Consider the following 25,360-nt stretch of genomic DNA (forward strand, 5'->3'; position numbering starts at 1 on the left):
ATGTTTGCGTTAGGGCAGAATGTGGCCAAAAGCTGGTGCTCATAACTGTGTCCCTGTTAGATTCCCATCAAAAATTAGTTTGCTTTGGAAAGAATCCCTGGAGCTAAATGTCCAGTGTGTGTAGCTTTTTGTTCATGTTTTTGTCTCCCTCCCACCCTCCACGGAAGCATGCAGCTCTCTCAGAGTATCGCCCCATTCTCTCAGGAGCACCTGCCCTTCAGCCCCGGACTTCCATAGCAGATAAGAAGCTGATTCTCATCCCTGTCATCTTCATCCTCCTCCGCATCTGGAGCACTGTACGATTCATTCTGACCCTCTGTAACTCCCCTGCAGTGCAAAATTCAGTCCTGGTTGTCCTGCATGTAAGTATTTGCCAGGAAATGCATCAGGAGGAGGATCTGGGAGGGAGATAAGGTTTTATTGCTCTTAATATCACTTTTATTTCTGTGGCAGGAGGCAGCTCGTTGCGGGAACACTCGCTCCCTGCTGGCAAGCGCTGTCTGGGTGCTCACAGAGCTCTTCCAGCAGCATCTAGTGGCTACAGAAAATAACTGCAAGGAGCCTTGGGCAGCGCTGGCTGCTTGTAGGAAAAGCAGGGGCGGAGCAGAGGCGTTGGGTGTGTGTCCTTCAGCAGGGCTCAGCCCGGGCTCCAGGAACCCAGCCCCACGATGTCTACACTGCTTTTGGGTGCAAGGCTGACTTCTCCGGGTCTGTTTTACTCGTCTAGGTGGAATGCTGCTGTCAGTTGACCAGTGCTATAGCCAGGCTGGTGTGATGTTTGCTCTTCCCTGTAGGTTGATTCCTGATTAATTCCTTTCCTGCCCTTGCAGGGAATTGGGAACACGTTCCAAGGAGGTGCCAACTGTATCATGTTCATCCTCTGCACACGTGTGGTCCGGACTCGGCTCTTTTCCTCCGTTTGCTGTTGCCACTGTGATGAGCTGGATTTGCAGAGATCAGACAGCTACTGGCAGCACTCAGAACCCCCCAAGGACAAGGATGTGCCAGGCTCTGAGCAAATGAAACCCCCACTTGCCAGCACCTGAGCCTGGGTTGTCTACATCTCAGCACTGAGTTCTTCCTTCATGGTAAAGGTCTCCTGTGAGTCTTTCCTCCTGCCCTGCCTGTGCTCAGCTTTGGGATGGGAGGGGTGGGAGCAGCTACCAGTAAGCAGTTGTCAGAGGTTTCTGCTGCCTCTGTGCAGGTTCTGAGTAGAGCAGCTCCTCATCTGCTCCTCTGGGGTGAAGTCACTTATAGAACTGATCCACTCCCCTTCCCTGTCAGCTGGGCTAGTGTCTGTAAAATGAGGAAATGGATGGCAGAGCTGTCTGGCCCACAAGGAGAGGACGCCAGTCAAAACTGAAGAGGAATTAGTGGTTCCTTCTGTTTTAAAATACCCTGCACACATACACTACTCAAAGGCTGCACAGTTCAGATGAATTTAGTGCCACAAGTACTCCTTGTAAGGTAATGCAAGTCCCTGCTTCAGATCATCATAAAAAGAACACAGAAAACATGTTGGTTTGTGGAGCTGGCCCTGAAGTGACAAGGTGAAGTTGTCACCCCCTTGGCTTAAGGGAAAACAAAACACCTCAAACACAAAACCCAACTCCCTTCCAAACAAACCCAGGCAAACAAAACCTAATCAAAACAGACTCCTTGTTCTCAGTTTGCCATGTTCCATGGCAGAGCTCTGAGAAAACCTCTGGGGGAATGTGCAGCTCAGCAGAAGCCCATTCCCAGCTTGTAGGGGTTCAGGGAAACGTGCTGGTTTGTCAAGGCCAGCTGTTGGTGGAAAGTCTGTGGTCACCTTCATGTAGGCAGGGACAGAGAAGGAAAAACAGCCAGCAGAACCTCTTAGAAGTGTCTGCAGTTTCTAACACTGAAGCTGGCTGCAGCCTAAATCTGGGGTAACAGGGGAGGTGGTGTGCAGCAAAGCTTGGCTGCCCCTGGCTGGTCCCCTCCAGTGCCTGGCATGCAGTGCAAGTGCAGTTGTGGAGCTGGAGTGCAGTTCTCCCTGAAGCCTCAGTTGTCTGTGAAGATGACCCTGAGCTCTTTTCTGCCAGGCATGGGTGGGAGAATTTTAACTCTGATCCTTGTGAAGGTGGCTGAGGTTGGGGAAGCAGTTGTATTTTGGATCCATTTTGGCTGTTTTCAGCTGCTGCATGGTGACATCCCTGCAGCTTGAACTGGAGCAAGCCTGTTGTCCTGGCTCAGGGCAAACCTGTACACACTGGCTGCAGGAAGATGGGCCAGTCCTGGATTTTAACTGTGCTTTGTGTTGAGCAGGTTTGGGGTCACCCCAGAGCCTCACAGAGGGAGCTAAAGCCTGGGGAAAGGCATCGCTGGAGTGGCTGAGCAAACAGAAGAGGTCCCACTTCTCCTCAGCATGCAGATACCAGCTGCTTTGGTCTTCAACTTTGCCCAGGATCCCCTGGAAGACACTGTTTGGCTGTGTTCAACTTCCTGGTTTTCATCCCTCCTTCTCCTCTCTCCCTCCACTATGAATTTTAAAAATTGTTTGGGGTTTTGCTTTTCTGACAAGGCAGATATGTTGTGAGTTGTGGGATGAACGAATATCATGGTGATAGGAAAACTTAGTAGGAGCTGAATAGGACTATCCTGGGCATGGATTTTGGTCCTAGTGTGTGAGGTCTTCCAGGGAGCTCCAGACTAGCTCCTGTTCATCACTTGAATGTGGACAATCGTGTGCAAATATGCTTGTTTTGTGGTGGTGATGCATGGTTCCTCTTGATGTTTATTTTTTCCTCCTCCTTGGTGGTTAGGGGTCATCATCAGGGTTTGTGGTGGCAGCATGCTTATTGCCTCCTGGGAAAATCTGAACTCTGCAGACTCCCTTGGTGCTCAGGGATACATTTCTTCAACTTTTACAAAATAAAGTTTTATTCTTTACCAAGATGTTGTGCAAGCATGTTCTGATATCTCAGCGCCTTGGAGAATTTACAGCCATTCAAAGAATGCATGCAAGACACGTGAACAACTGCTGTTATTCATGAGGGTGTGTTTTTTTAAGCTGGTGGTTAAAGGCATATGAACCAATGACAGCAAGACTTGGTTCACGTTTCTTCTGGCTCCTGGAAGTATCTATGAACTTTGCATTTCTCTGATAAACACTATAAATTGTAGTTGACTATTAACCAAGTCCTGTACTGTTCAAAGTGGTCTCATAGTGCAGGAGGTTAATACTAAGCCAGCAACATGTAGTGTACCTTGCACATAGAAGGACAGGACCTTAGGTGCTTCCGAGGAAAATCTGTTCTGCACGCTGGCAGAAACACAAACCTGAGAGAATGAACCTGTTCTTAGTGATCTGCAAAATGCCCTGGGCAAGCTGGTCCCTGCAAGATAGGAGGCCAAGCAGTGTTTTGGCCTGAGGGCAAATCCACAGGAAGGTTAAGGCAGCTGGGTTTTATTGCTGTGGCCCAAGGCAAACAGCCTCTCTGTTGCCAAGGCTCCCCCCCCAGAGTGCCCTTTCAGCTCCACTGTCCACAGCTGCCCAGCAGCTAGGGGGTGAAGGAGCAGCAGCTCTATTGCTGTAGACTCGTCCATGCCCATATATTTGGGGGGAAAGAGCTTATCTGGCAGTTTCTGCAGTAAGTCTGCCCCTTCTAGGTGGAGGGATGAGCCTGTTTCCCTGGTAGCTAGGCACCACCTCTGTTTGGAGTCTGGATCTGCCAAAAGAACATCTGATCTACCAGCGACGGGCATGAAGGAGGAAAAGAGAAGCCACGAGGGAGTCATGCAGAGTAAGGGAATGATCAAACCACGGCAATTTACATTGGCTGATGGAGCTTGTCCTTGATTGGGTATTTTCTGCAGTCACAGGAGTGAGGTTTCCTGTGTAGGGCGTTTCTATGTCCTGCCTGGTCTGTTTTGGCTATAAAAGTGTGTACTCGGCATCTGGGGCTGGAGTGCCAAAATGAAGTTGAAAGGAGAGAAGCAGGAGAGCTCTGACAACAATGAAGGTTCCAAGGGGGTAAGTATTGCTGGACTCTGTACTCACAGCTTCAGAGTAAGCAACCTGAAACCTGCAAGTGCTTGTAGAGGAAGGGTAAGACCAAGATCTTTTGGGCTGAGATATCCTCAGCTGATCTCCCGGGGAGAGAAGAGATGGGCATGTTCCTGAACCCAGCCTGCAGTGTTGGTCCCAGTCTCCTCATTTTTACTGTCTGTAGCCGACCCCCCATGTAACTTCTGTGCAACTTTCCCCTTCTGTGTGTTTTCTTTCCTACTTGCTGATCATTTTTAGGCTGCAGATCCTTCTGGATGGGGGCTGTCTTTCACAACAGGGTTTTTGCAGAATCTTGCACAATGCAACGCTTCTGTGTGCTGGAGGTTTGCCTAGAAGTGTCCAGTGTGAATAACTAACACCAGTGGCTCTTCTGAGCTCTTGGGGCTGGTTTAGTGAGAGCAAGGCAGTCTGCTTTTCATCACCAATGTGACAATGTCAACAGTCTACCCCTAGAAAATGTAGCTGAAAGCCCCAGCCTCTTCCGGATCCTTACTCTGAGACTGACTTGGGTTTTGATTTCCTGCAGTGTCTTAAACTCTGCAGGTCTCTGGAGGTGAGCTTGCTAGAGTTTCTGTAGAATATAAAGAGTACTAGCAGTTATTTGCTCAAATTTTTAATTAGGGAAATGACAGATCCTTCATGGGGGACTGGAGTGGAATGTTGGGATGTAAAACCTTACACTAAGGCTAATGATGGTGACAGGAAATTAATGATGGTGTCTGAATGGAATATTACTTGATTATGTAGCAGCCATGAGAGCTATTAGTAAACCATTAAAAAAAAAAAAACCCAACCCATAACAAACCAGCTCAGTCAACACAGCAGGGCCAGCCTGGGGACTGAATAGCAACTGAATTGCTGCAAAAAGCAAGTTGCTTGTAACCCTGAGGACTGTGTACCCACAAACATGGTTGGTGTTTGAATCTATTCTGGATGACAATTTCATGCTCCTGTTTAACTGCAAAGTGCTGCCTGCACCCAACAACCGAGCTCTCCCTGAGCCACTTGGATAAATTCTAATTGGCTTCAGTGGCAATAGGATTAGATCCACAAACAGCTTGATCCTGAAATGTGGGAGGCAGAATGAGCCAGTGTGTGAAAGCAGAACAAATGACCAGGAAAGGGATTTTGCCACTTCATGTAAATCTCTTCTTTTTAAAGCTTTCTTGTGCCAATATCCTGTGTTATTTCCCTAACCAATTTGCATGTTAGAAAAAGAATAATTGCATACAATTTTTTTTCCCTGCGGGGTGGTACTTTAAGCGTGATAACTTAAAAATTATTCATCATCCAAATGATCCATCAATACCAGGAAGGAGTAGAATGAATTACTGTAAAGACTATGTGCAAATTGAGCAGAACAAAATGAGTTATAATGAAAACATCCCAGTGGGCTTTTTTTTAATGCAGTAACATGAAGTGAAAAATGCAGAAGGCAAGTCTGAGGGATTTTTAATTTTTTACTGAATGCTGTTTATGCCTAAAAGCCAAACCTGCTTCTAAGGTGGTGCTTCTGTGTTTTCTTTCCCCTCTGCAGAAAATGACACCCGTGCTTGCCGTGGTGACACTGATATCTGCATTTGGATCTTCTTTCCAGTATGGCTACAACGTGTCTGTGATCAGTTCTCCAGCCCCGGTAGGTTGGAGGAGGTTTCCACCCAAAGCCAGGCAGCAGTGTGGCAGTTGGCTCTGGCTGTTGGTGGGCAGGTGCTTGACTTTCTCTGGGCAGCTGGTGAGAAGTGGTTGCCCAGGAAAAGAGAAGGGGGTGTTAAGGTGTATAACTACTGCTCAGACTTTGCCCAGCAGAGATGGGGCATAAGGAACATCTTCCCTTCTGGAAACCAGGCAAATGCTCTAAGGCAGGATAACCTGTAGTAAGTTATCTAGTCCAGGTTTCTCCATCCCTTCCTTGCATTCATTTTACCACTGAGCTATTCTGTATCTTATTGAGAGATTTGTTGAAAGCTTTATGGTGTTTTGTTAGCCAGCTTTTACAGCATGACATCCTTGCTTACTGTGCTAAACACACTCTGTATTTCCTTCTAGTACATGCGAGACTTTTACAACCAAACCTACTTCAACAGGAATGGAGTGCTGATGGACGGTGGCTTCCAGACACTGCTCTGGTCCCTTACTGTGTCCATGTACCCTCTGGGAGGCTTTTTTGGGTCCCTCATGGTGTGGCCTCTGGTCAACAATTGTGGCCGGTACGTGAGAGTGGTGGTGAAGATCCTTCACCAGCAGTTGGATGGGTGTGGGTAAGACTTGGCTCACCAGTCACTCCAGCTTGCCAAGGCTGTGGGGAGCACGTGTCAAACACGTGTAGGTTGTAAGGTAGATGGGACTGTGATTAGCTGCTGGGCTCTGCAGCACGTTCTCCCCCATGTGTGAAAGAATTTATATGGTTTCAATACAGTCAAGGCCAGGTTCTATACTGGGCACTGAGCCAGGTAGAGGGCAATGATTAATGTCCTGAGCTGGGATCAGAGATCAGGCCCAGCTTTTGCTGCTTGGGTTTCCTGAGAAGCTTCAGTTCTTGCTTGAAGCCTACATTCCCTGCAGAAAAAAAATGGGGCTTTTCCTCTTTGATTAGTCTTAGGGATGGTGATTCATTTGAGTTTTGGATGGCATAATGCAAAAGGGGATCTGTCTGCTGTTGGAGCCTTAAAAATAAACAGAATCTGTCTCCTTCCCTATCACTTTGCAGAAAGGGCACTTTGCTGATAAATAACCTCTTCTCCATTGTTGCTGCAATCCTTATGGGAACCTCAGAGATAGCAAAAACCTTTGAAATAATCATCTTTTCACGTTTTCTCGTGGGAATATATGCTGGTAAGTGAGAGGTTGCATGGTAAAGGGAGAGAAATAAATATGTTCTTGGCTATGTAAAGGTTTTTTTATTCTCACAATGGATGGTTTCACAGGTAGCATATTTTAGCCATACTATCTGCATAACAATGCTGTACTTACTTGAATAACAGTTGTCATCTGCATGTTGAAATACTAAAGATCTTTAGTGAACAATGGCAGTGGGAGTGGAATTCAAGATGTGCAGAGGACGTGTGTGTCTGCAGGTGCAGCTGCCCTCTGCAGTAAACATCTGCTAGGCACTGGAGCTCCAGCAGCCAGGAAACCTGCTGATGATCATCTCTTTTCACAAATATTTTTAAACAGATAGCCTGGCTTTTTTTTTAACAGAAACAGAATAAGCCTAAACCAAAGATCCAAGTCACTGGAGACAATGCCAGCTCTAATAATCCATTCCTTGGACTGACTGTTCTTCCTGCAGGAGAAAAGTAATGTTAAAAGGGGAGAGCAAAAGGTTCTGAGCTTCTAGATTTACTGCAAAGATAGTGGGAAGCTGAGGGGAAGGGTGTACGTGAGCTGCTGCTGTGAGTGGCTCTATCAGAGCTCCAGTAATGGGGAGCAAACAAAGGCAGCAGGGCTGGTGCCCCATGCAGCACTGCACTGCCTGTGTGCAGAGTCCCACCTTGATAAGGGTCCTACAGCACTTGTGCTCAGTTAATTGCCTTTGGGCTAGTGAGACTGACAAGTTCTGTGGTTTATTAGTGAGTTGGGATATCCTGTGAAGATCAAATGAGAAAACAAGAAGCTGATAGAGGAAAAACAACTTCATCTGTAGCAAGGCAGGAAGCATATCGAGTCCAGCGAGGTTATTTTGGCTTTTGACTCTAAGCCTGGCAGCTGCTCCTAGTGTCAGTTCTCTGAATAAATACAGAAGAACTGTTAAGTGTGATCCCTCCTTCCAGTTATAAATAACTGACAAAAGAATCTGGACTGCCTGTCCTGACTGGCCCTTCACAGCCTGATCTCACTCGGAGCATGGACTTTGTGCCTGGGGAGGGGAGGTGCTGAGCCAAGGCAGGCTCCAGGCTCTGCTGGGACCCACGTGTCACCCCTCCTCGCAGAAGGGCAGCTCTGCTGCTGGGAGCAGTCTTGGCAGGTCCTCTCTGTGAAAGGGCTTTATCAGTGTAGGCTGGGCAGTTAAGAAGCCACTGTTACTTGAGTGCAGGAGTCACTGCTAGCATGATTTAATCTGGACTGTTAAGGGGTTGGTTGTAGAGCAAACTTGAAGCACTCCCTCTTGTGAGTTTAGTCTCATAATGGTTTCTAGTTGATTTATACTTGTTTCCGTGCCTTTTAGCTTTCAGATAATACCTTGATAACCTTTGTAACACCAAGCTCCTGAAGGGCAGGAACTGTAGAAATGTAAGATAAGAGTCGTGTGGTCATTTGATTCCAGGAGTTTGGGTTTTGTGTGCCAGGATTTACAACGTAAGCATGGGAGCTGGCAGCTCTCAGGGGTCAGAGTAGGTAACCATGCAGTGTTCCCCTAAATAACCTGTGTCCTATGTGAGTAGAAATACCTATGCCAGCATGATACCTGTGAGAGATGTCAAGCCAGCTAAGTCCTCTACAAACCGTTCCTGAGTAATTAAAGCAGTGGTAAATTTTTAAAAGCCAGCAAGAAGTCACATCCCTCCACCCTCACATCAGCTTGTTTGGATACTAGCCAGCATGGTACCTGTGAGATGTCAAGCCAGCTATGTTCCTGAGTAATTAAAGCAGTAGTAAATTTTTAAAAGCCAGCAAGAAGTCACATCCCTCCACCCTCACATCAGCTTGTTTGGATACTAGTTTGGGGTTTTTTTCTTGTTTTGAAGGAAGTAGAAATTGTTTCCTTATGCCTGGAGTTTGTTTCCAAACCTGAAGCAGCACACGTTTTTATTTGCATGTATTATGTTGAAGGACTTGGCAGATCCTGCTAGGAGAAAGCCACTTATAGAAAGATGGACATGGAGAGCCCCCAAAAGATCTGCCAGCTCTGTAGGCAGGAGAGGCTCCTGTTAGCCTTCTTGGACTCCTAAAGTGCTTTGCTGCTGAGTGGTTAATAAGCTAGACCCTCAAAGCACCAGAAGGTGGACAAGTTAATAAGGTAGGTTCCTGGGCCTTTCTGAAGGCACTGGATGCAGTGATGGATTTTTGTCCTTGTCCCACCTGTTGAGTGAACCAACACCATATGGTGGTTGTCCCATGTTCTGCTGGAGAATAGTGGTGGTTGTCCCATGTTCTGCTGCAGAGTGAGGAAAACATACACAACTTACTCACTGGCTACACGGTGACACGGAATTTTCAGCTGGAGCAGAAGTGTTTGAGTGTGAGGTTTCCATATGTCCCGTGGTCCAGCAGTGATCACTTTGGTCTCACGTGGGCAAAGGGCATCTCACTGAAGATGAGAAGTGTGATAACATGCTGCAGGGTGATAACATCAGGCAGCTGCACGTCTAACCTTGTTCTCTAACTGCTAGGTTTGGCTTCCAATGTGGTTCCCATGTTCCTTGGAGAACTGTCCCCCAGAAACCTGAGAGGTGCTATTGGGATAGTACCACAGCTCTTCATCAGTGTTGGGATCCTTGTAGCCCAGATATTTGGTCTCGACGTCATCCTTGGGAATGCAGAAGGTAAAGCCCTGGATTGGGACTTTTCTGTGGGCTCCATTGGGGAAAAATTTCTCACAGTTGTCATCTTGTCTCTCTTGCAGGCTGGCCTGTGCTGCTGGGGCTCACTGGGATCCCATCACTGATCCAGCTCCTTGTATTGCCCTTTTTCCCTGAGAGTCCAAGATATCTGCTGATACAGAAGGGCAATGAAGAGCAAGCACGAAAAGGTACAGCCTCATCCCTCGAGGGAAGGGGAGGTGGAATGGGGTAGATCTGACTGAGACAACTGACAGCAATCGACAGTGACGTGAGCTGGTGTGGAATTCTGGATTGGCACGTTGCAGGTGGATGGAGTTCCTGCTTCTGTCTCTGCACGTGTGAATTCTGAATTCCCATCAGGGAAGCACTGCTGCCCATGACTTACATATTGTTGTCTTGATATGAAGCAGGAGAGCTCACTGTAGACTTGCTCTCTGGGGTCCATAACTGACCTTCCTCTCCCAACTAGCTCTCCAGAAGCTGAGGGGCTGGACTGATGTGGATGATGAGATAGAAGAAATGCGCCAGGAAGACCGTTCAGAAAAGGAAGAAGGACAGTTCTCTGTGCTCAGCCTGTGCACCTTCAAAGGCTTGCGATGGCAGCTCATCTCTATCATTGTCATGATGATGGGCCAGCAGCTCTCTGGGGTTAATGCGGTGAGTGGGAAGGCACGTGGGAAAGGCCAGTGGGATGAGGGATAAAGGGATGGGACTTTATAGTGGATGATGTGGGGCAGTGCTGACCCAGGAGTATCCCTTCATCAGGGACACTGGTTCTGTGTCAGTGTGGTGGGTTGGCCCTGGCCAAGGCCAAATCCAGTATCCACATGTACTAGATGCAGAGCCAAGCTGTCCTGATAAAGGTAGCTTGGCCACCTTCAGTGTGAGGTGCTCGTGCCTGGATCCAGACACTGATGTCTCAAGAATGAAAAAATTCAGTTCTCAGGCTTCTGTGCACAAATTCCAGGATGTAAAACCAGACAAAATGGGATTCCTGCCTTTGGCCACGTATAAACACAGCTGTGGTTTTGCTGCAGGTCTTCTACTACGCAGAAAGAATCTTCCAGTCGGCAGGAGTGGACAAAAACAATGTTCAGTATGTCACTGTGTCAATAGGTGGCATCAACGTCATCATGACTTTGCTGGCTGTAAGTGTCTGTTAGGGCTCTTTGGGTTCTAGCTGGTCCAGTCTCCTCTGTCTGTCGCTGTTTAATTTGGGGTATTGACACACTACTGCAGGCTGCCTTGGACAATAGGTGCTCTGCAGTGTCCCTTGGTTGCAGGCAGCTATGTTAGCCACAGTGATTAACGGTGAGGATTTCTCATACATCTCAGAAGCTTTCAGTCTCTGGCCTCTAGGCTGATCTGCCCTTTTTTTGGCTGCCAAGTGTTACCATGTAGGGTTTCCATGCAGTTCTCACTGGGACTGGGTACTGAAGCATGGCCTGTTCTCTCAGGGTTAGTGACACATCCAGCTTTTTGCAGTTTCTGAGTGGCTTTGTGCCCACAATCCATCAGTAGATGGTGGAAATGTCACTGAGTTTATTTTAAGACAAGGAGTACTTTAATAAATCTTGCTGGAATAAGAAGTGTGGTACCCCAGGAGTCTGGTTTCTCACCTTCTGTCTTTCAGGTTTTCATTGTGGAATCCCTGGGGAGGAGAGTCCTCCTCCTTGCTGGTTTTGGATTGTGCTGTGTCTCCTGTGCAGTGTTAACCTTGGCCCTTAATCTCCAGGTGTGTAGCTGAAGAGCTCAGGTCATCCTACCCATACATTTCTGGACCTTCCAGGGAATGGGCTTTTGGTGTATTTTGAAGCCACTTCTACACCTTGGGTGGGGAGGGGACAGTATGAAAAGTCTCTTCTCTATCTACCTGAAGTGAAGCCGGGAAAAGCTGTGATCCTTGTCTGAGTACTAGTTGCAGTAGATGTTCATGATACCTGTTGCACCCAGTGTTTGGAAGCAAGGCTCATACCCAGGCATGGTATGGGGATATCTGACAACACAGTGCACTGGCTTAGAATGCTTTCAAACCTTCACACAAATAGTACCTTGACTGTGTTGGTGATGTTCAGGTAGGAACCACATCTGACCTGTGATGAAATTCTTTACAGACAACTGTCTCGTGGATGTCTTACCTCAGCATAGTCTGTGTCGTCGTCTACATCGTTGGACATGCCATTGGAGCCAGTAAGTGTGCCCAGCCTGGGCCAGGCTCCTCCACAAGCTGGCTAAGGCCAAGCGTTAGGTTTGGTTTCAGATCAAAAGCTTTGTGGAGCTAATCCAAGTAGATCTTCTCGGTGTGGCCGTGCACCTTGTTGACTGTCAGCTGTAGGCTCGTCCCTGCTCCAGTGGCTGGTTGGCTGTGCCCATGAGGCAGGGGAGCACCTGGCTTTCAAGAGGAAAAACAAAGGCATGGTTGTGCTCCTGCCTGAAATTCCCCCAGTATGATCTGGAGCAAAACTATGCTGAGATAGCAAGCCCTGCAAACAGGGCAGAGATGTCACCTGCCTGCATCTGCAGGCAACAAATCAAATGAGAAGGAACTCAAATTATACGTGTGGCCCTGCAGATAACTCTGCAGAGAGGAGATGTGCAGGTAAACATGGATGTTGGAAAGCTTTGTCCTGCCCCAGCTTTCCAGCGTGGCAGAGTTGGCTGTTCAGCCTGGAAAGCCCTGCCAGACCTTTGCTGGTGCACCAGTGCGGTTTTGAAACTCCTGTAGAGGTTTCACTGGCAGATGAATTCCCTACAGCCTTTCCTCTTCCATTTGTGCCATCAGGCAGATGCAGGCACTGGGGGAGGGAGAACACCAGGTCAGCTGGACCTGTGGCATGGCCCTGTTCTTAGAACATGCTCTGTTTCTGCTTGACCATGAGATGGAGCAGCAGGGTATGGGCTGGAGGCTTGTTCCACCAGTCCTCTTGCCAGCACCTGCATCTGTTGGGCTGTTTCTTTGGGGGTTTTTTGTCTTTTAAGAAGCAATGACTTGCCTAGTTGCTGCTCATAGGGTCTCTGGAGAGTTTTCATCTATAAATCTTACTTACAATTTGTACTGGGAAGGGGTTCATGGATAAGGTGCAGCTGTAAGAGAAGTTGATTGCTCTGTGTGAGCTCAGGAACATCATTTAGCTGCCCTGGTTTTTTTGTTCGCTTTTTATTTAATCCTTTATTTGATTTATTGGTTATTTCTAAAAACTAGCAATTTAGAAACCATGGCCTGCCACTGAAATGACCAGTGTAATCTAGGCATTCAGAGTGGGAAATCTGCCTTTGAGATTTGCAGATATGCATCTACATCTACCTTGCAGGTCCCATTCCCTTCGTGATGATCACTGAGATGTTCCTGCAGTCGTCCCGGCCCGCGGCGTTCATGGTGGGTGGGTCTGTGCACTGGCTGTGCAACTTCACCGTGGGCTTCGTGTTCCTCTACATGGAGGTAAGGTGCAATCACCTGGCAGAGCAAGACTTCAGCTTCCAATTCATATCTTCACCCCTGTGTTCCCAGAGAGGCTTTTTAATCCTGAGCGCCACAAATGCCCAAGCTGGTTCCCAGTACCTGTGTGCAGGATTATATATTAAGGGAAAAAGACCTGATGTTAATCAGCATTTTTTATTACAACTGACTGTTGCACATGCTCCAAACCAAAGCAGTTATTTTTTCAGGTGAATGTCTGAGCCTGAATTCAGGAGCATGGAAAGATTGCAAGTTCTTTATCTTCCACTGGGGCTGGGGGCGGATGTGTCAGGGAGCCAATTTTAGCTTTTGATGATTAATTTTAGCTTTTGATAGTTAAAACTGATTCCCAGCAGTAGGGACCCATGAGTTGCTACAGTCTCTGATTTTTAGCCTGTGCAAAGGGAGATGGTGAATTTATTTTGATTTCTGTAACAGACCCTTAACCCTCATTTTCCAGTAAATTCACAGTGGTTTCCAATAAACCCATGGTGGTATGAGAAGACATCATCTAGAATCACTCCTAACTTCTAGTTGTTCAACTTAAAATATGTGCACATCACTGGGGTGCTGGGTTTTTATAGTTATTGCAGGGTCCACCATGTCCAAATCAGGTGATGTACACAACTGGAGGAGCCCTCTGATCCTTGCTTTGTCTTCTTTCCTTGCTCTAGGCTGGGCTGGGGCCATACAGCTTCCTCATCTTCTGTGCCATCTGCCTCGCCACTATAGTTTACATCTTCATTGTTGTTCCTGAGACCAAGAACAAAACCTTCATGGAAATCAACAAGATCATGGCCAAGAGGAACAAGGTGGAGATTCAGGAAGACAAAGAAGAGCTTAAAGATTTCCAAGCTGTCTCAGATGGGCAGGCAAAGAAGAAAGCAATCTCCAGCAGTGAGCTGTGACCCAGCTCAGTGTTTGACCCAGCCCAGATATTTTTCAGGATCTGTTCAGAAGGAGAACAAATACATCAGATTCATCATTTGATGCTGATATTCATTTGGACCTTCTGCCAACTTCCCACAGCAGGAGTTCCCAAATAAGCCATTGTGTCTTTAGAGTGTTGTGAGTGATTAGCAGGACCATTATACTTCATGGCATAGCCACTGCCAAGGCAAATTACCCATTCATGGTATTTGCCACAAGGAAGGGACAATATCCTCAGCCATCTCAGTTCCTGCCATCAAGTAACCTATGTCATGAGGTGATGCAAGTCCCTGATGTACTGACTGACACATCTCAGGTGACACAAGCCAGCCCTTGGCCTGGGTTTGGGTCAGTCGTGTGCAAGGAGTGCAGTGTATTCCTCTGAGGAACTGTCATTTGTGTACTTGAGGGTCCAGCAATGGGTGACACCAGGCCTTTGGGCCTGGGGTGGAGGGGGTCTCAGTTCTTCTGAGCCTGGCTTTGCCAGACAGGCTGATAGCAGCATTTATCTATTCTTGTCCTTCCTTTGCATGCTTCAAAGGACTGCTGAGCTGGAAATGCACATCCCAGTAATCTCACCCCTACCCTGCTCACCCAACTCTCTTCTTCAAATCAGACCTAGTCCTCAGCTGTTGCTGAGTCCTTCCAAAGCCTTATTCAATGAGGTTAGAAGTCATCCACATGGCTGATGCTTATTCACAAGTAATTCTTCCTGATTTGCCCTAGGGACACTCCAGTCTTGGAGCTGTTTAGCTATTTCCACTCTCTAGTGTTTACGCTTCTGCTGACAGAGCAACAGACCCCCTCAATCCTTCAGTAACCCCCATACCCCAGTGTTGTGCCATGAGCCAGTTGAAGCTCATTGTCCCCCAGAGATAGGTGATGTTGAACTCAGTAAGAGTCCTGCTGCATTGCAGGAGTCAAATTCAGGTTGATTCCTGTGCAGTGGGCCACAGGTTGGAGCCTGTGTTCGCAGACGTGTCCAGAATTGTTGTTAGCTTCTCACACAGAGCTGCTTAAACTTAGGTTTTGAAATAAGTCAGCTCTGAACCACTTGAAAAAAAATCTTAAAACTGTATAGAGCTTGGTCTTTCTACCCATCTCTGCTTGGGTCCCCTGAGGGCACCTTTCCATCTGAAAGCTGAATTAGTTTGGAAAAGCTTTGAGTCTAAGGACTGGTGCTGTCTCTCAGAAGAAAGTAAAGTGCACACTGATAAAAAGGAAGAATTTATTAAAATATTTATTAGCTTAAGGGCTTTGGGGGTTAATTATGGTATAATTTAACATGGGGAAAATAAATCTAATTAATTTTTATGCAGGGCTGCTGCTTTCTGTTTTGAGAAAAGCAAAATTGTTGAACAGCCTGGCTGTGGATTTTGTGTTGCTCATGGAAATACTCCTCCATGTGATTAGCCTTAGGAAATGAAGTTTATGCCTGCCCTCAAACTTGTGATGTTCACACATTGAAAAAGAAGCTGTTCTGTGCTCTGTCTCAACATCCACTGGCAGAGGAAAGGCACTGCTCAAACCACGGGGCTGCACAGGAGGAGCCACGCTGCATCCTGCAAGGGCTTTGTGCTGCCTTCCCTGTGTGACACGTCTGCAGGGGAATGCTGGGGAGAAATGGGAAGGAAGGACACGTGCAGGAAGATGGTGAGAAACTGAGACTGGGTGAAGGATGTCAGAGAAATTTTATTTGAGAAAGTGGCTCCTTTGACCAAAGAGAGCTGCTCTTTGGCATGTAGGAAGATCTATGTATGGGGACCTAAATACTCCTGCAGGGATGTGACAAAGCCAAGTGTTGGACTGTGTCGAGTTCTGCTCTGTTCTTTGCCTCTATCTCACTGATGGAGGCTTTGCTCTGTTGGAAAAACAACCTGGAGCATTAGCAGGTGCATAGCAACAAAGCAGAAGGCAATAACCTAACTTTTTCTCAGTTTCCCTGGCAAGCAGTTTGGATACTTCTGCTGCCTTAAAAAAAAAATAAAGAATAAAAACTGAAGTCACTGACAGCTGGTGTCAGGCTCCAGAACCACCCCCCCCAGAAGGGTCATGGAGGTTTCTCCCCATGCTATGGTGTCTCCCTTCAGTTGCCCTGGTTTGCACAGTGCAAGTGCCCGGACATCTGCAGGACCCAGGACCCGGCTCCACAGGTTCACATGAGCCAGCCACCCTGCAAAACCATTGGAGAACGTCCCAAGAAGAGTGTCTCTGTCTTTCCCAAGGACAAGTGTCCCTCCAGCCTGGCTCACATACCCCTTCTGGATACTCTTTGCTTTACCAGCTGCTCCATTGAGCCATAAGTTTGCCATTCCAGACTGGGAGTCCCACACTAGGCAGTAGTGCAGCCAGTCTTGTGCCTTGTGGTACAGGGGGAAGCTGATGAAATGGCCTCCTAGCCACAATCCTGCATCTGTGCCCACCGTCATCACTAGCTCGTTGTCCCTCTCCTGGGTGGAGTAGGAAAGAACAGTCTGAGTGCCAGCATGCTGGGCTTTGGCCCAGAAACAGAAGGTGAAGGCTTGGAGAGACATATCACGGAGGGGATCAATGCTCACAAGGCTCTCAATGTTTTCCACAGGGAAGTAGAAAGCTGGAAAAGTGCTGGATTTAATACCTGAAATAATGAAAAAGCCAGTTGTTACATTTCCTGCTATGCTTAGGGATCAGCCCAAATCCTGAAGAATCCACCCCTAGGCACTGGCAGGGCTGTGCCAGCCTTGGCTGTCTTGAGCCACAGTTCCTGGCGTGTATCATACTGCCAGGGAAGGGGCCTGAAATGATTTAAAGCTTATCTCCTTCACCCAACTGTTTGGGAAAACCATTTTTTTTCCCCCCTCCTCCTCTTCTTCTTTTCTCATCCTGTATAAAATAGAGATTATGATTGTCCTAGGGGGTAAATAAATGTGATAAATCACTGTTTGTAAAAATGTGCTTACATGTTGTAAGAGCTGCAGTTGCTCTCAGTACCTAGATGAGGGCTTAGCTTTAATGATGCTGTAGTTGAATTCCCATCAGCAGGCCTAGATATGGGACAAAACCCTACCTGCATGTACCAGCAGCAAACCTCTTAATGATTTAGGCCATCAAGGACAGCAGGGCATGGGCTTTTTATGGGTGGAAGGTAAGCTGGACTCAAGAATAGATGTGTGTTTCTTACCTGTGTGGCTCACTCCACTCAGCAACTCTCTCTTCATGTCTTGGAGCTGCTCCTGGATTTGTTCCAGTCTGATGTTGAATTCTTCTGGATAGCATTGTTCTGGAACAATCAGACAGCTGAATTTACAGAAGGCTAGGACCTCACTCGGTAGATTTTTTTGCTTTCTAGTTTGTAGAAGGTTTGGGGAAAACCTTGACTTTTCAAATGCAGCATCTCACCTCCCTGTGGTGCCCGGCTAGTTTCTACAAGGGTTAGTGCACCTCACCTGCATGGGTGCAGACACACCTGGGACTGGTGTTACCTGGGGTGAGCCTGGCTCTGAAGGAGGACTGCACCACCCTCCCGTGGAGGGGCTGGGCGTGCCGGTAGTCGTTGCGCAGGGTCCTGTTGTGCCAGTCCAGCAAGGAGCTCTCCAGGAGGCTGAGCTGTGAGCAACCAGCAACGCAGGAGGGTTAGGGAGGGCCATGGGAACCACAGCCTGCCCTGCAACTGCAGGTCCTGCAGCTTGGGGTTAAACCTCACGGTCTTAGAGGAACCCACAGGGCTCTTGCTGAGCGTTAGGGAAAGGAACAGAGCATGAGGGTTGTTATCAGCTAATTAATGATAAAGGTATTTTGCCTGAAGGAGGCTTTTAACACCTGCCTGATAGTATGCATGGATGGAGATTTTGAGCCTATGAGCCTTCCCCCTGCCAAAGAGTATTTCTTGATCTAATGAGAACATACCATGATCTTCCACTACTGCAGTCTCCACTTTATCATGTTCTCCTAGAAGAAAATGCTTCTGATGGTTCTTTTTCATGAAGGAAGTTGAATCACTCAGTAATACTCAACAATATATTTTTTGTTAATTGTGTTACTTTTTTTCCCTGTTAAAGCCTTTCTCCTGACCAGGCAGACAGGGAAGAGCATCCTGCCATGTGATAGTGTTGAACTGCTGGGGGTCTAACCATGGGGTTACTGCTGAGGGCTCCTGTGCACCCCCCAAGGTTCTCTGTAATGTCTCTGCTGGAGCCTGGACAAACCCTCTGCTGTCACAGCCAGCACTCCCAGGCCACTGCTGAAACAATCCAGTCTGGCTGCACAGTGTGGTGTAGACAAGAAAAAAAACCCCAAAATACTCTTATAAAAAGGTGCCAATTATGCTGTAATTATTGTAATGTTATGAATAGCTCTTATGGTTTTGGGGAGTTTTTTTTTGGACTTTCTTGCAGTAGTTTTAACCTTGTTGATTCTGACTGGTCTCTTCTTTTCTATAATGCTTCGGTATGGTTGAATTTAACTGAGCCAAGAGCTTTGATGTTGCTCACCAGACCTCGGGTAAAGTGCTGCTGTGCAGACTCTGACCCTGGCTGTCGTGTGGCATCACAGAGTAATTCCCATTGCTCAGGGGTCTGTCCCAAAAGCTCTATTTGAGGAATGCCCTATTAGCTCCTGTGTCAGGCTGTTCCTAAAATCACTGAGGGACAGAAAAGGAAACTTGTGTGGAGGAAAGAGAAGCTGCTCTGTCTGGTAGGCAGCTGTCACTTACCTGTGTGTGTGACAGGACAATTGGAGAATGAAAGACTGTCCAGATGACACTCTCAGAGCAAGGTGGGGTTGTTAGTGAGCCCTGGTACCTGTAGAAGTGTGAGAGGTTTTCTGGCAGCATGGCTTGGACATCCAGGGAAATGAGCTTTGTTGATTGACCTCAAAAGAAGAGAGAGAGGCAACGTTAACAGTCGGGGAGCAATGAGCAAGGGGAGAGTGGTGGTAAAGCTGGGGCTGGCAAATCACCTTGCCCAGAGCACTGGTGCATTAGACCCTTGGCAGAACTGGTTGAAGATGGAGGGGAATGAATTGTCCTTTCAGTGGATGGATGGTTTGTCATTCAGAGATACCTGGGGTCCTGGAGGTGCTGGGCAGCAGCCCCTCAGTGCTCTGCCAGCAGCTGTTAGTCCTTGCAGGAAGGGGAGTGTACTAGTGCAGCAGAGCACTTAGAGGCTGCAGGGTTGTAGGAAGCTACTGGATGGTGCTGCAGTGTGTTGTGTAGACCTGCCAGGAGGATGATGATTGCTGCTTTGAGCACCTTCCACATCACCCTGCTGTGTGGGCTGCTGTTTGAGATGCATGGGCAGGGATGAAGTCAGGCATGGCTGGGGATGCTCGGCCACATAATTGCAAGCAAAGCAGTAGCTAAATGTCTGTCCCCAGACCCAGAACATATAGACAGACTCTGAGACTGTCAAGGATGGAGAAATATATTCTCAGGTCTTACCTGCAAACCTGATTTTTGCCAGTTTGGAAATGAATTCACTGTAGTAGGTGTTCTCGAAGTGCCCATCCTAAACACAGCACAGAGACTTGAACAAAAGGTTAGTGACCTGTCCTGTACTACTCATCAGTGTGGGGGACTAACTGCTGAACGGGGAGACAAAGAGAACAAATATCACCACAGATCTCCTGATAGGCTGGACAATCCCAGGCCTGACAAAGTAGGTACACACAGATTCTGGGTGGAACAGAGAACTTTAGGGATCCTTTTTCACTGCTTCTAAATCCACACAAAACCGAGTGTTCCTGTTTGCAAATCAGAGCAAAGCCTTGAGGTACAGCAAGGAAAATCCATCTGCCACATCTGATGACCCATCTGTACTTGCAGGCGCTTCTAAGTCCACACAAAATCAAGTGTTCCTGTTTGCAAATCAGAGTAAAGCCTTGTGGCAGATGGATTTTCCCTGCTGTACCTCATCTGATGACCCATCTGTACTTGCAGGGCAAATTTTTCTGGGTCTCCCAAGTTATATAGACGGGTATTGTGTGAGCCCCAGCTGACACAGAGGAAGAAGAGTCCTGCTATGGCACAGCTTCCTCAAAGTGGTGGCAAACATCTCTTGGGATAACTGTAGTACAGGCTGCCTGTGCTGGACCTGCTCAGACTGTGACAATAGTCCAAACAGGGATCAGACTGGCCTTGGTCAGCAACCCAGGCATCCAACCTACCGTGTACAGGAAGGCGAGCACAGCCAGCCCATTTGGTTTGTCTTTGGCTTCCTCAAAGCTCGAGTAGTTGGCTGAGTTGTAGTGGACAATGTGCAGCTGTCAGAAGAGAGACTGAGTCATTTAGGAAGAAGTGATCAATGCCTTCCTCAGTGCTTTAAAGGACCCAGTACAGACTGAAGAGAGAGCCACTGTCCCCCCTCCTGCTGCTTGTGCCTCTGCACACCCAGAGACTTTTAGTTTAACAGGTTTGTGGCCAACCTGAAGGAACAACTCCACGTTTGAAGGATATTAGTGCTATTGCAATGCCTTTGCTTAAGTTTCTGTGGCAGCACTATCGGGCTCAGCCCTTGTACTGCTCCAACCACCTGCACTTCTGGGAGCCCCGTTTCTCCCACTTGCCTCTATGTTGCTTCCTGCAGGCTTTGTGGGCTGCAGTTTCCCCTTTCCCCATTGCCAGACTTGCAGTGCACCCTCCCTCCAGACTGCTCTGCTCACAGGTACCTCTGCCAAGTATCTCATCCCGTCTATGGTGTGCTCAGAGCCACTGGTCTCGAGGTCCAGGCCACCCCAGTGTAGATGCATCTGCACAGCGGTGTAGAGGCCTGGGAGCCCTCTGGAGATGTGCATGGTGGGTGGCAAATCAATCTGAACTGGAAAAGATGATTGGAGACAGCAGTGGGTGCAGCCATGCCTGCTCTTGTAGCTATGCTGACAGTGCCTGGTGCTTTCTACCAGTAACACCCTCTCTGAAATAAGCTGGCACACTCGTGTGCCAGGAGCTGACTCTGGTATGCAAGGGAAACCATTGAAGCTTAAAGCCTAGGTGTGCTTAAAACCCTTCCTGACCGGGGGCTCCTGCACCACGGGGAGCACAGCAAGCACAGGGCTGACTGGGCACTAGCTGTGTCAGCAGGGTTTTTTTCCACCTGAGCAGCTTTGGGTTTTTCCTTAGGCAGTGATAAAAGTGCTTTAATGCTGGTCTCTCACACTGTACATCACACCTTGCAAAGCTCTGCACAGATTTATTAACTACTTTATTTCCAAGGAAGAAAAGGGGGATAAAAGCAAAAACAGTGAGTGGCCTCATTTAACCTGGCTCCAAAATTTCCAGTATCCTGGACTCTGCTTCTCTAGGAACCGGTGTACTGGGCCAGAGCCCTGTGATTTTGAAAAAGCTGTGGTAATGCTTGAAGGGTTTGTAGAGCCAAATCTCTTTGCTTCTCCTTGCCAAGGAGTATCCACAAAGAGACTATGAAAGGTTTGCCTTCCTGCTAATGTGCTGCCACAAATCATGTATTATGTTCATAAATATGCCAAACCTAGAACTGAAAAAGAATTGTCTCATCCCACTGGAAGCCCAGAGCACGCTATAAAAACTAGCAACTATCCTTGCAAAAAGAAGCATGATTCATTAGTCACAGTTAGGGTTTGTGAGAAGCTTCTTTTGTTTGTAAACTGTTTACAAGCAGACGAGATGAAAAAGTGTTTCCCTGTAATATTCCTGTGAATCTGGAGTGGGGAAAAAAAAACAATCTACCTTATTTTTTACTTGGGATCCCTGCTGAATGCCTTCCAGACTGAGAGCTCTTTACCTCAGTCTCTGTGTGAGTGTATCTGCACTACTCTAAATAGGCTTTATCAGGTGGGATTTAACCTGCTGACTGTACTAGAGAGAAAGTGTAGCTGGTTTCTTAGGTGAGACACTTGGGCTTCAGCTCCTGAGAACCTGTAAAGAGAATCTTGCTGATAAATCCATCTCCTGCCCCTTTTAGATCTGCTAAATGTTTTCTGATGTGGCCCAGTGGAATTTTTCCTTGCTCCCCTGCCCCATCTCACTGCAGACAGAGGAACGCCTAGCCTGACTTGACAGGAGCTGGGAACAAGGACAGGCATTTGCCTTTGTGCTCTGCTAAACCATGCTGCATCAGAAAGTCATGGCTTTGATGTTAACAAAGGAATAGAAAAATACACCTGTGCAGTCAGCTCTGAGAGCTAAACCTGCAGGAATGAGCTTGTAGGCAGTCAGGGAAGCAATGCTGACACGAGAGCTTCCAACTGAATGTTGAGCTTGTGTGGGCGACAAACAGGATTCAGGGTTTTTTAGAAACACAACCACAAGAGTCTTTCTCTGAAGGCAGTATGCCTCATCACTGCTTTGCTCTCACACCATATTTCTGTCTGTGTTACAGAAAGGAAGAAAGGACTGTGGGATTAAAGAGCTGCCAGCTTGATGTTCAAAACACCTTCCCAAAAATATTCTTTCTCTCCCCACTGCAGCTATTACAAAAACTCTCTCATTGCTCATCTGTAGTCTGAAAGCATTATCCCAGTGGTACCAGCTGATGAATTATTTAGACAATGAATTGCAGACTGCAGCAGGGGAATCCAGGATCTCCTCAATTATAATCCTTGCCCTGAGACCATGTAGCTGCAGGTAAGACTTTTAACCCATGCTGTGCTTCAGCTTCTCTTCCTGAGACCTGAAATACCAATCCTCTGAGGGATGGATCCTCTTGTGTTACACTTTGTGTGACCTCCACCTAACTCAGCCTTGGATGCAAACTTGCTACTGAACTAAGGTTCTTAATTTCTATCACTTCTACTTCTTATTATTGCACAGGGGCAAAAGATGCATTCTCTGAATGCAGGGAGGAGCTGGTATGCCCCAAATACCACTCACTACTCTAGTCTTGCAGTAATTGAAATAATGGGTCAATCTACAGTGCTCTAGCTGCCTTTTATCCCTTTTTAATGTTTACCAGAGAAAATTCCTCACAGAAACATAGCTGCCTTTTATTGCTCTAGTTTATATAAGTGTTTCTGGAGAGCTTTTCTGTGTGATTGGAGAAAACAGCAAAATGAGGAGAATAGAATGAAGAGAGATGGCAAAGTAAGGAGAGTTTAAAAAAAAGGGGTGGGGAAAGCATTATATGTGAATAGCATTTAAATCAGTTAAAGTGAATAATCTGTTCCTGCACTGTCATTGACATCTTCCCAGCACATCTGCTCAACCAGGGAATGAAAAGCTACTTACTGCTGTGGCAAAGCTGGCTAATTCCACTGCATTTCAACCTTGTGTCCCTTGCTGGCCACAAAAGGTTTGTGATCATGCTCTAGCTATGGTAGGGTGGAGAGATGAACACACAGGAGCTGTTCCCATATCCTGCACGTGCTGGGAAAATACATACCTGGGCTCATAAACCTGGATTCTCCTTTATACCCCTAACACAATGTAATATGTTCATGCTCCATTGCCCAGGGGAAGCCTCCAGAGGCTACACCACAGCCTACCTCACAGCTTGCTAGTGGAGAGCTCTCAGCTCAGGCATCTCTTCCATTGGCTCTCCCAGCAGGAAGGTTCTGTTTTAGGACAGCCTGGTAATGCACAGAAACCTGAACTCATCAGTGCAGGATGCTGACAAAGAGGAGTGGATAAAGGGGCTGTGTTTCCAGGACAGAGCTCCCATTAAAGGCATCTGCATTTCAGAACTGTAAGTCCTTTGCTTTGCTGCTGGCCTGTCCCCTGCACTGCTGGCTGCCAGCAGCACCCACTGGCATGGGAACAGTGCATGGGAGGCCCCTGGGTGCTGCATGGGCAGTGCTCCCTGCATGTGCAAAGCCACAGCTCGGGGGGCAAAACGGGGCTGGAGGGGACGGGCAACACTTAGAGCTGCCCCTTCTGCCAGGCAGCTGGAGCTGCTGCAGGACCAGATAGACCCTGAGAGCTCCAGGCCCTGATTTGGTTCCAGGCCGATCCTTTTTCAGCAATGACTTCTTGACCAGCTCCTCGTTTCAGGCAGGCCATGAGAAGGATCCCCCAGTCTTACCAGAGTGGCCGTTGTTGGTCATGGTGAGGTCCCCCTGCAGAGGCCCATCGTAACCGCTCAGCTCCAGCTGCAGCAGCTGGGGGTTGTACTTCACTCTCTTCCTCTGGATGTCAATGGGAGACTGGTGCTTGCCAGCACAGTCTGCAAAGTGCATTGCCCAGTGCTCTTCATCCAGCTCTCCTTCTGTGGGGAGGAGAAGCAAACTGCTGTTAGCTCAATAGGCTGAAAACTCACCTCATTTGCCAGCAGGGTGTGTCCATCTAGCTGTTAAACAGCAGGAGCTGCAGCGATAAGAGGTTGCTCTGCTTTTCCTAGAGGGAAAATAGACATTATTCTGTCTGCAGGACAACTGTGCTGCAAAATAAGAAACCTGCATTGCAGTAATAGCTTAAAGATTGCTGGATTCTGAACCTCCACCAAATGAGAAGCAGGCTGCATAGAAATAGGATTTAAGTGGGTCTTGACTGCCAAAGGTTCTCAATCAATGTGAGGGTGAATGAGGTCAGGGCAATAGGTGGGAAGTGTTTGCTTAGGATCAGGAGCTGGCAGCAAATTTGCTATTTTTAACTAGGGATAGAGCTAATAAAAAGAATTGGATAAAATAGTTTAAATAAATGGAACCTGTTGTATATTTTCTGGGATAGGAGTGATGTGGGGTGGCTCAGATAAATAAGCACTTGTTAGTGGTCTGGACTGCATGGCATATGGCAATAAAGTAGTAAGCAGGCAGCATTTAAAGCTTTTCCTTCCAGGCTCATCCAAAGGGCAGCTTTTATTCTTACACATTGTAAAGATTTTTCCCCATTGTTTGAGCCTCACTGGTCTGCCAGCTCTGACAATGTGTCCTAGCCACACAAAGGAGTAAAAAGGGGTGACATTAAAGAGAATCACTTTCAAGACACACAGGCAACAATGAAGCAGAATAAATTAGCTGCTCTGTGGAGATCTTTCACTAATGGAAAGACAGTCAAGCTGAGTGTTGCTTCTGCAGTGTGAAAAGGATGGGAGTGTCCTTAGCAAGCAGCAGCAGTTAGAGAACAGGCTCATTTTGCATTACCTTTGTATGTCCAGTGCACTAGGTGAGAGCAGCTCAGATGTGCCAGGAGCAGGTGGCACAGGGCAGCTGGGATCCACATGGCCCTCGTTGTATCTGCAGCCAGAACCAAGTGCATTTCTTTAAACAGCCTCACAAAGCCTAAATACCAATTTACTCCAGATCTTGTCTTTCCAGCACCCATCCCACCCTTCTCCTCACCCATCCAAAGCAGTAACAGCAATCAATGCCACAGAGATACCTTATTTGGACAGTCAGCTTTAAGCACTAAAGGCATTTTATTGATCCTCTGAACCAAGCAACCCCTGCAAGAGGAACAAGTTTCCCCCCCAATGGCCAAAGCTGGTGCCTCAGAGTCAGTCTGACCCCCAACTGCTGCACACTCCCTGCCCACTCCTCCTGTCCCTTCATTCCTGC

The 25,360-nt window shown here is 47.5% G+C and overlaps 3 protein-coding genes across 3 annotated transcripts in view; 2 read left to right on the forward strand and 1 right to left on the reverse strand.

Moving 5' to 3' along the window:
• GPR157 (G protein-coupled receptor 157) overlaps positions 1-1,046 on the forward strand; it is a gene marked incomplete at its 5' end in the record, with an annotated part of 9,521 nt that extends 8,475 nt beyond the window's left edge. Inside the window, 2 exons of the mRNA XM_008941104.1 lie at positions 168-362; positions 831-1,046. Coding sequence (XP_008939352.1) covers positions 168-362; positions 831-1,046 — 411 coding nt within the window. The remainder of the gene's footprint in view (positions 1-167; positions 363-830) is intronic.
• Positions 1,047-3,940: 2,894 nt separating this feature from the next.
• SLC2A5 (solute carrier family 2 (facilitated glucose/fructose transporter), member 5) lies at positions 3,941-13,899 on the forward strand. Its single transcript, XM_008941093.1, has 12 exons — positions 3,941-3,997; positions 5,571-5,669; positions 6,080-6,240; positions 6,741-6,865; positions 9,364-9,516; positions 9,597-9,722; positions 10,004-10,191; positions 10,572-10,682; positions 11,168-11,269; positions 11,649-11,724; positions 12,846-12,973; positions 13,666-13,899. The coding sequence occupies exons 1-12, from the start codon at positions 3,941-3,943 to the stop codon at positions 13,897-13,899; spliced, it is 1,560 nt and encodes a 519-aa protein (XP_008939341.1).
• Positions 13,900-15,924: 2,025 nt separating this feature from the next.
• On the reverse strand, positions 15,925-24,980 carry CA6 (carbonic anhydrase VI). The gene is made up of 9 exons (XM_008941115.1): positions 24,947-24,980; positions 23,890-24,072; positions 20,564-20,712; positions 20,063-20,158; positions 19,338-19,404; positions 18,612-18,769; positions 17,383-17,506; positions 17,082-17,180; positions 15,925-16,538 (listed from the first exon to the last, which is right to left on the reverse strand). The coding sequence occupies exons 2-9, from the start codon at positions 24,041-24,043 to the stop codon at positions 15,925-15,927; spliced, it is 1,461 nt and encodes a 486-aa protein (XP_008939363.1). The 5' UTR covers positions 24,044-24,072; positions 24,947-24,980.
• Between the last annotated feature and the right edge of the window lie 380 nt (positions 24,981-25,360).

Source organism: Merops nubicus, unplaced genomic scaffold, assembly GCF_000691845.1.
Source record: "Merops nubicus isolate BGI_N331 unplaced genomic scaffold, ASM69184v1 scaffold9860, whole genome shotgun sequence".
Taxonomy (NCBI): Eukaryota; Metazoa; Chordata; class Aves; order Coraciiformes; family Meropidae; genus Merops; species Merops nubicus.

Coding starts and splice junctions, on each gene's coding strand:
- CA6 (XM_008941115.1), bottom strand. CDS start 24,043: ATGCACTTTGCAGACTGTGCTGGCAAGCACCAGTCTCCCATTGACATC. Junction 20,713..23,889: donor GACCAACAACGGCCACTCTG/GTAAGACTGGGG, acceptor CATCTTTTCCAG/TTCAGATTGATTTGCCACCC. Junction 20,159..20,563: donor GGATGAGATACTTGGCAGAG/GTACCTGTGAGC, acceptor CTCTTCTGACAG/CTGCACATTGTCCACTACAA.
- SLC2A5 (XM_008941093.1), top strand. CDS start 3,941: ATGAAGTTGAAAGGAGAGAAGCAGGAGAGCTCTGACAACAATGAAGGT. Junction 9,517..9,596: donor CATCCTTGGGAATGCAGAAG/GTAAAGCCCTGG, acceptor TCTCTCTTGCAG/GCTGGCCTGTGCTGCTGGGG. Junction 11,725..12,845: donor TGGACATGCCATTGGAGCCA/GTAAGTGTGCCC, acceptor TCTACCTTGCAG/GTCCCATTCCCTTCGTGATG.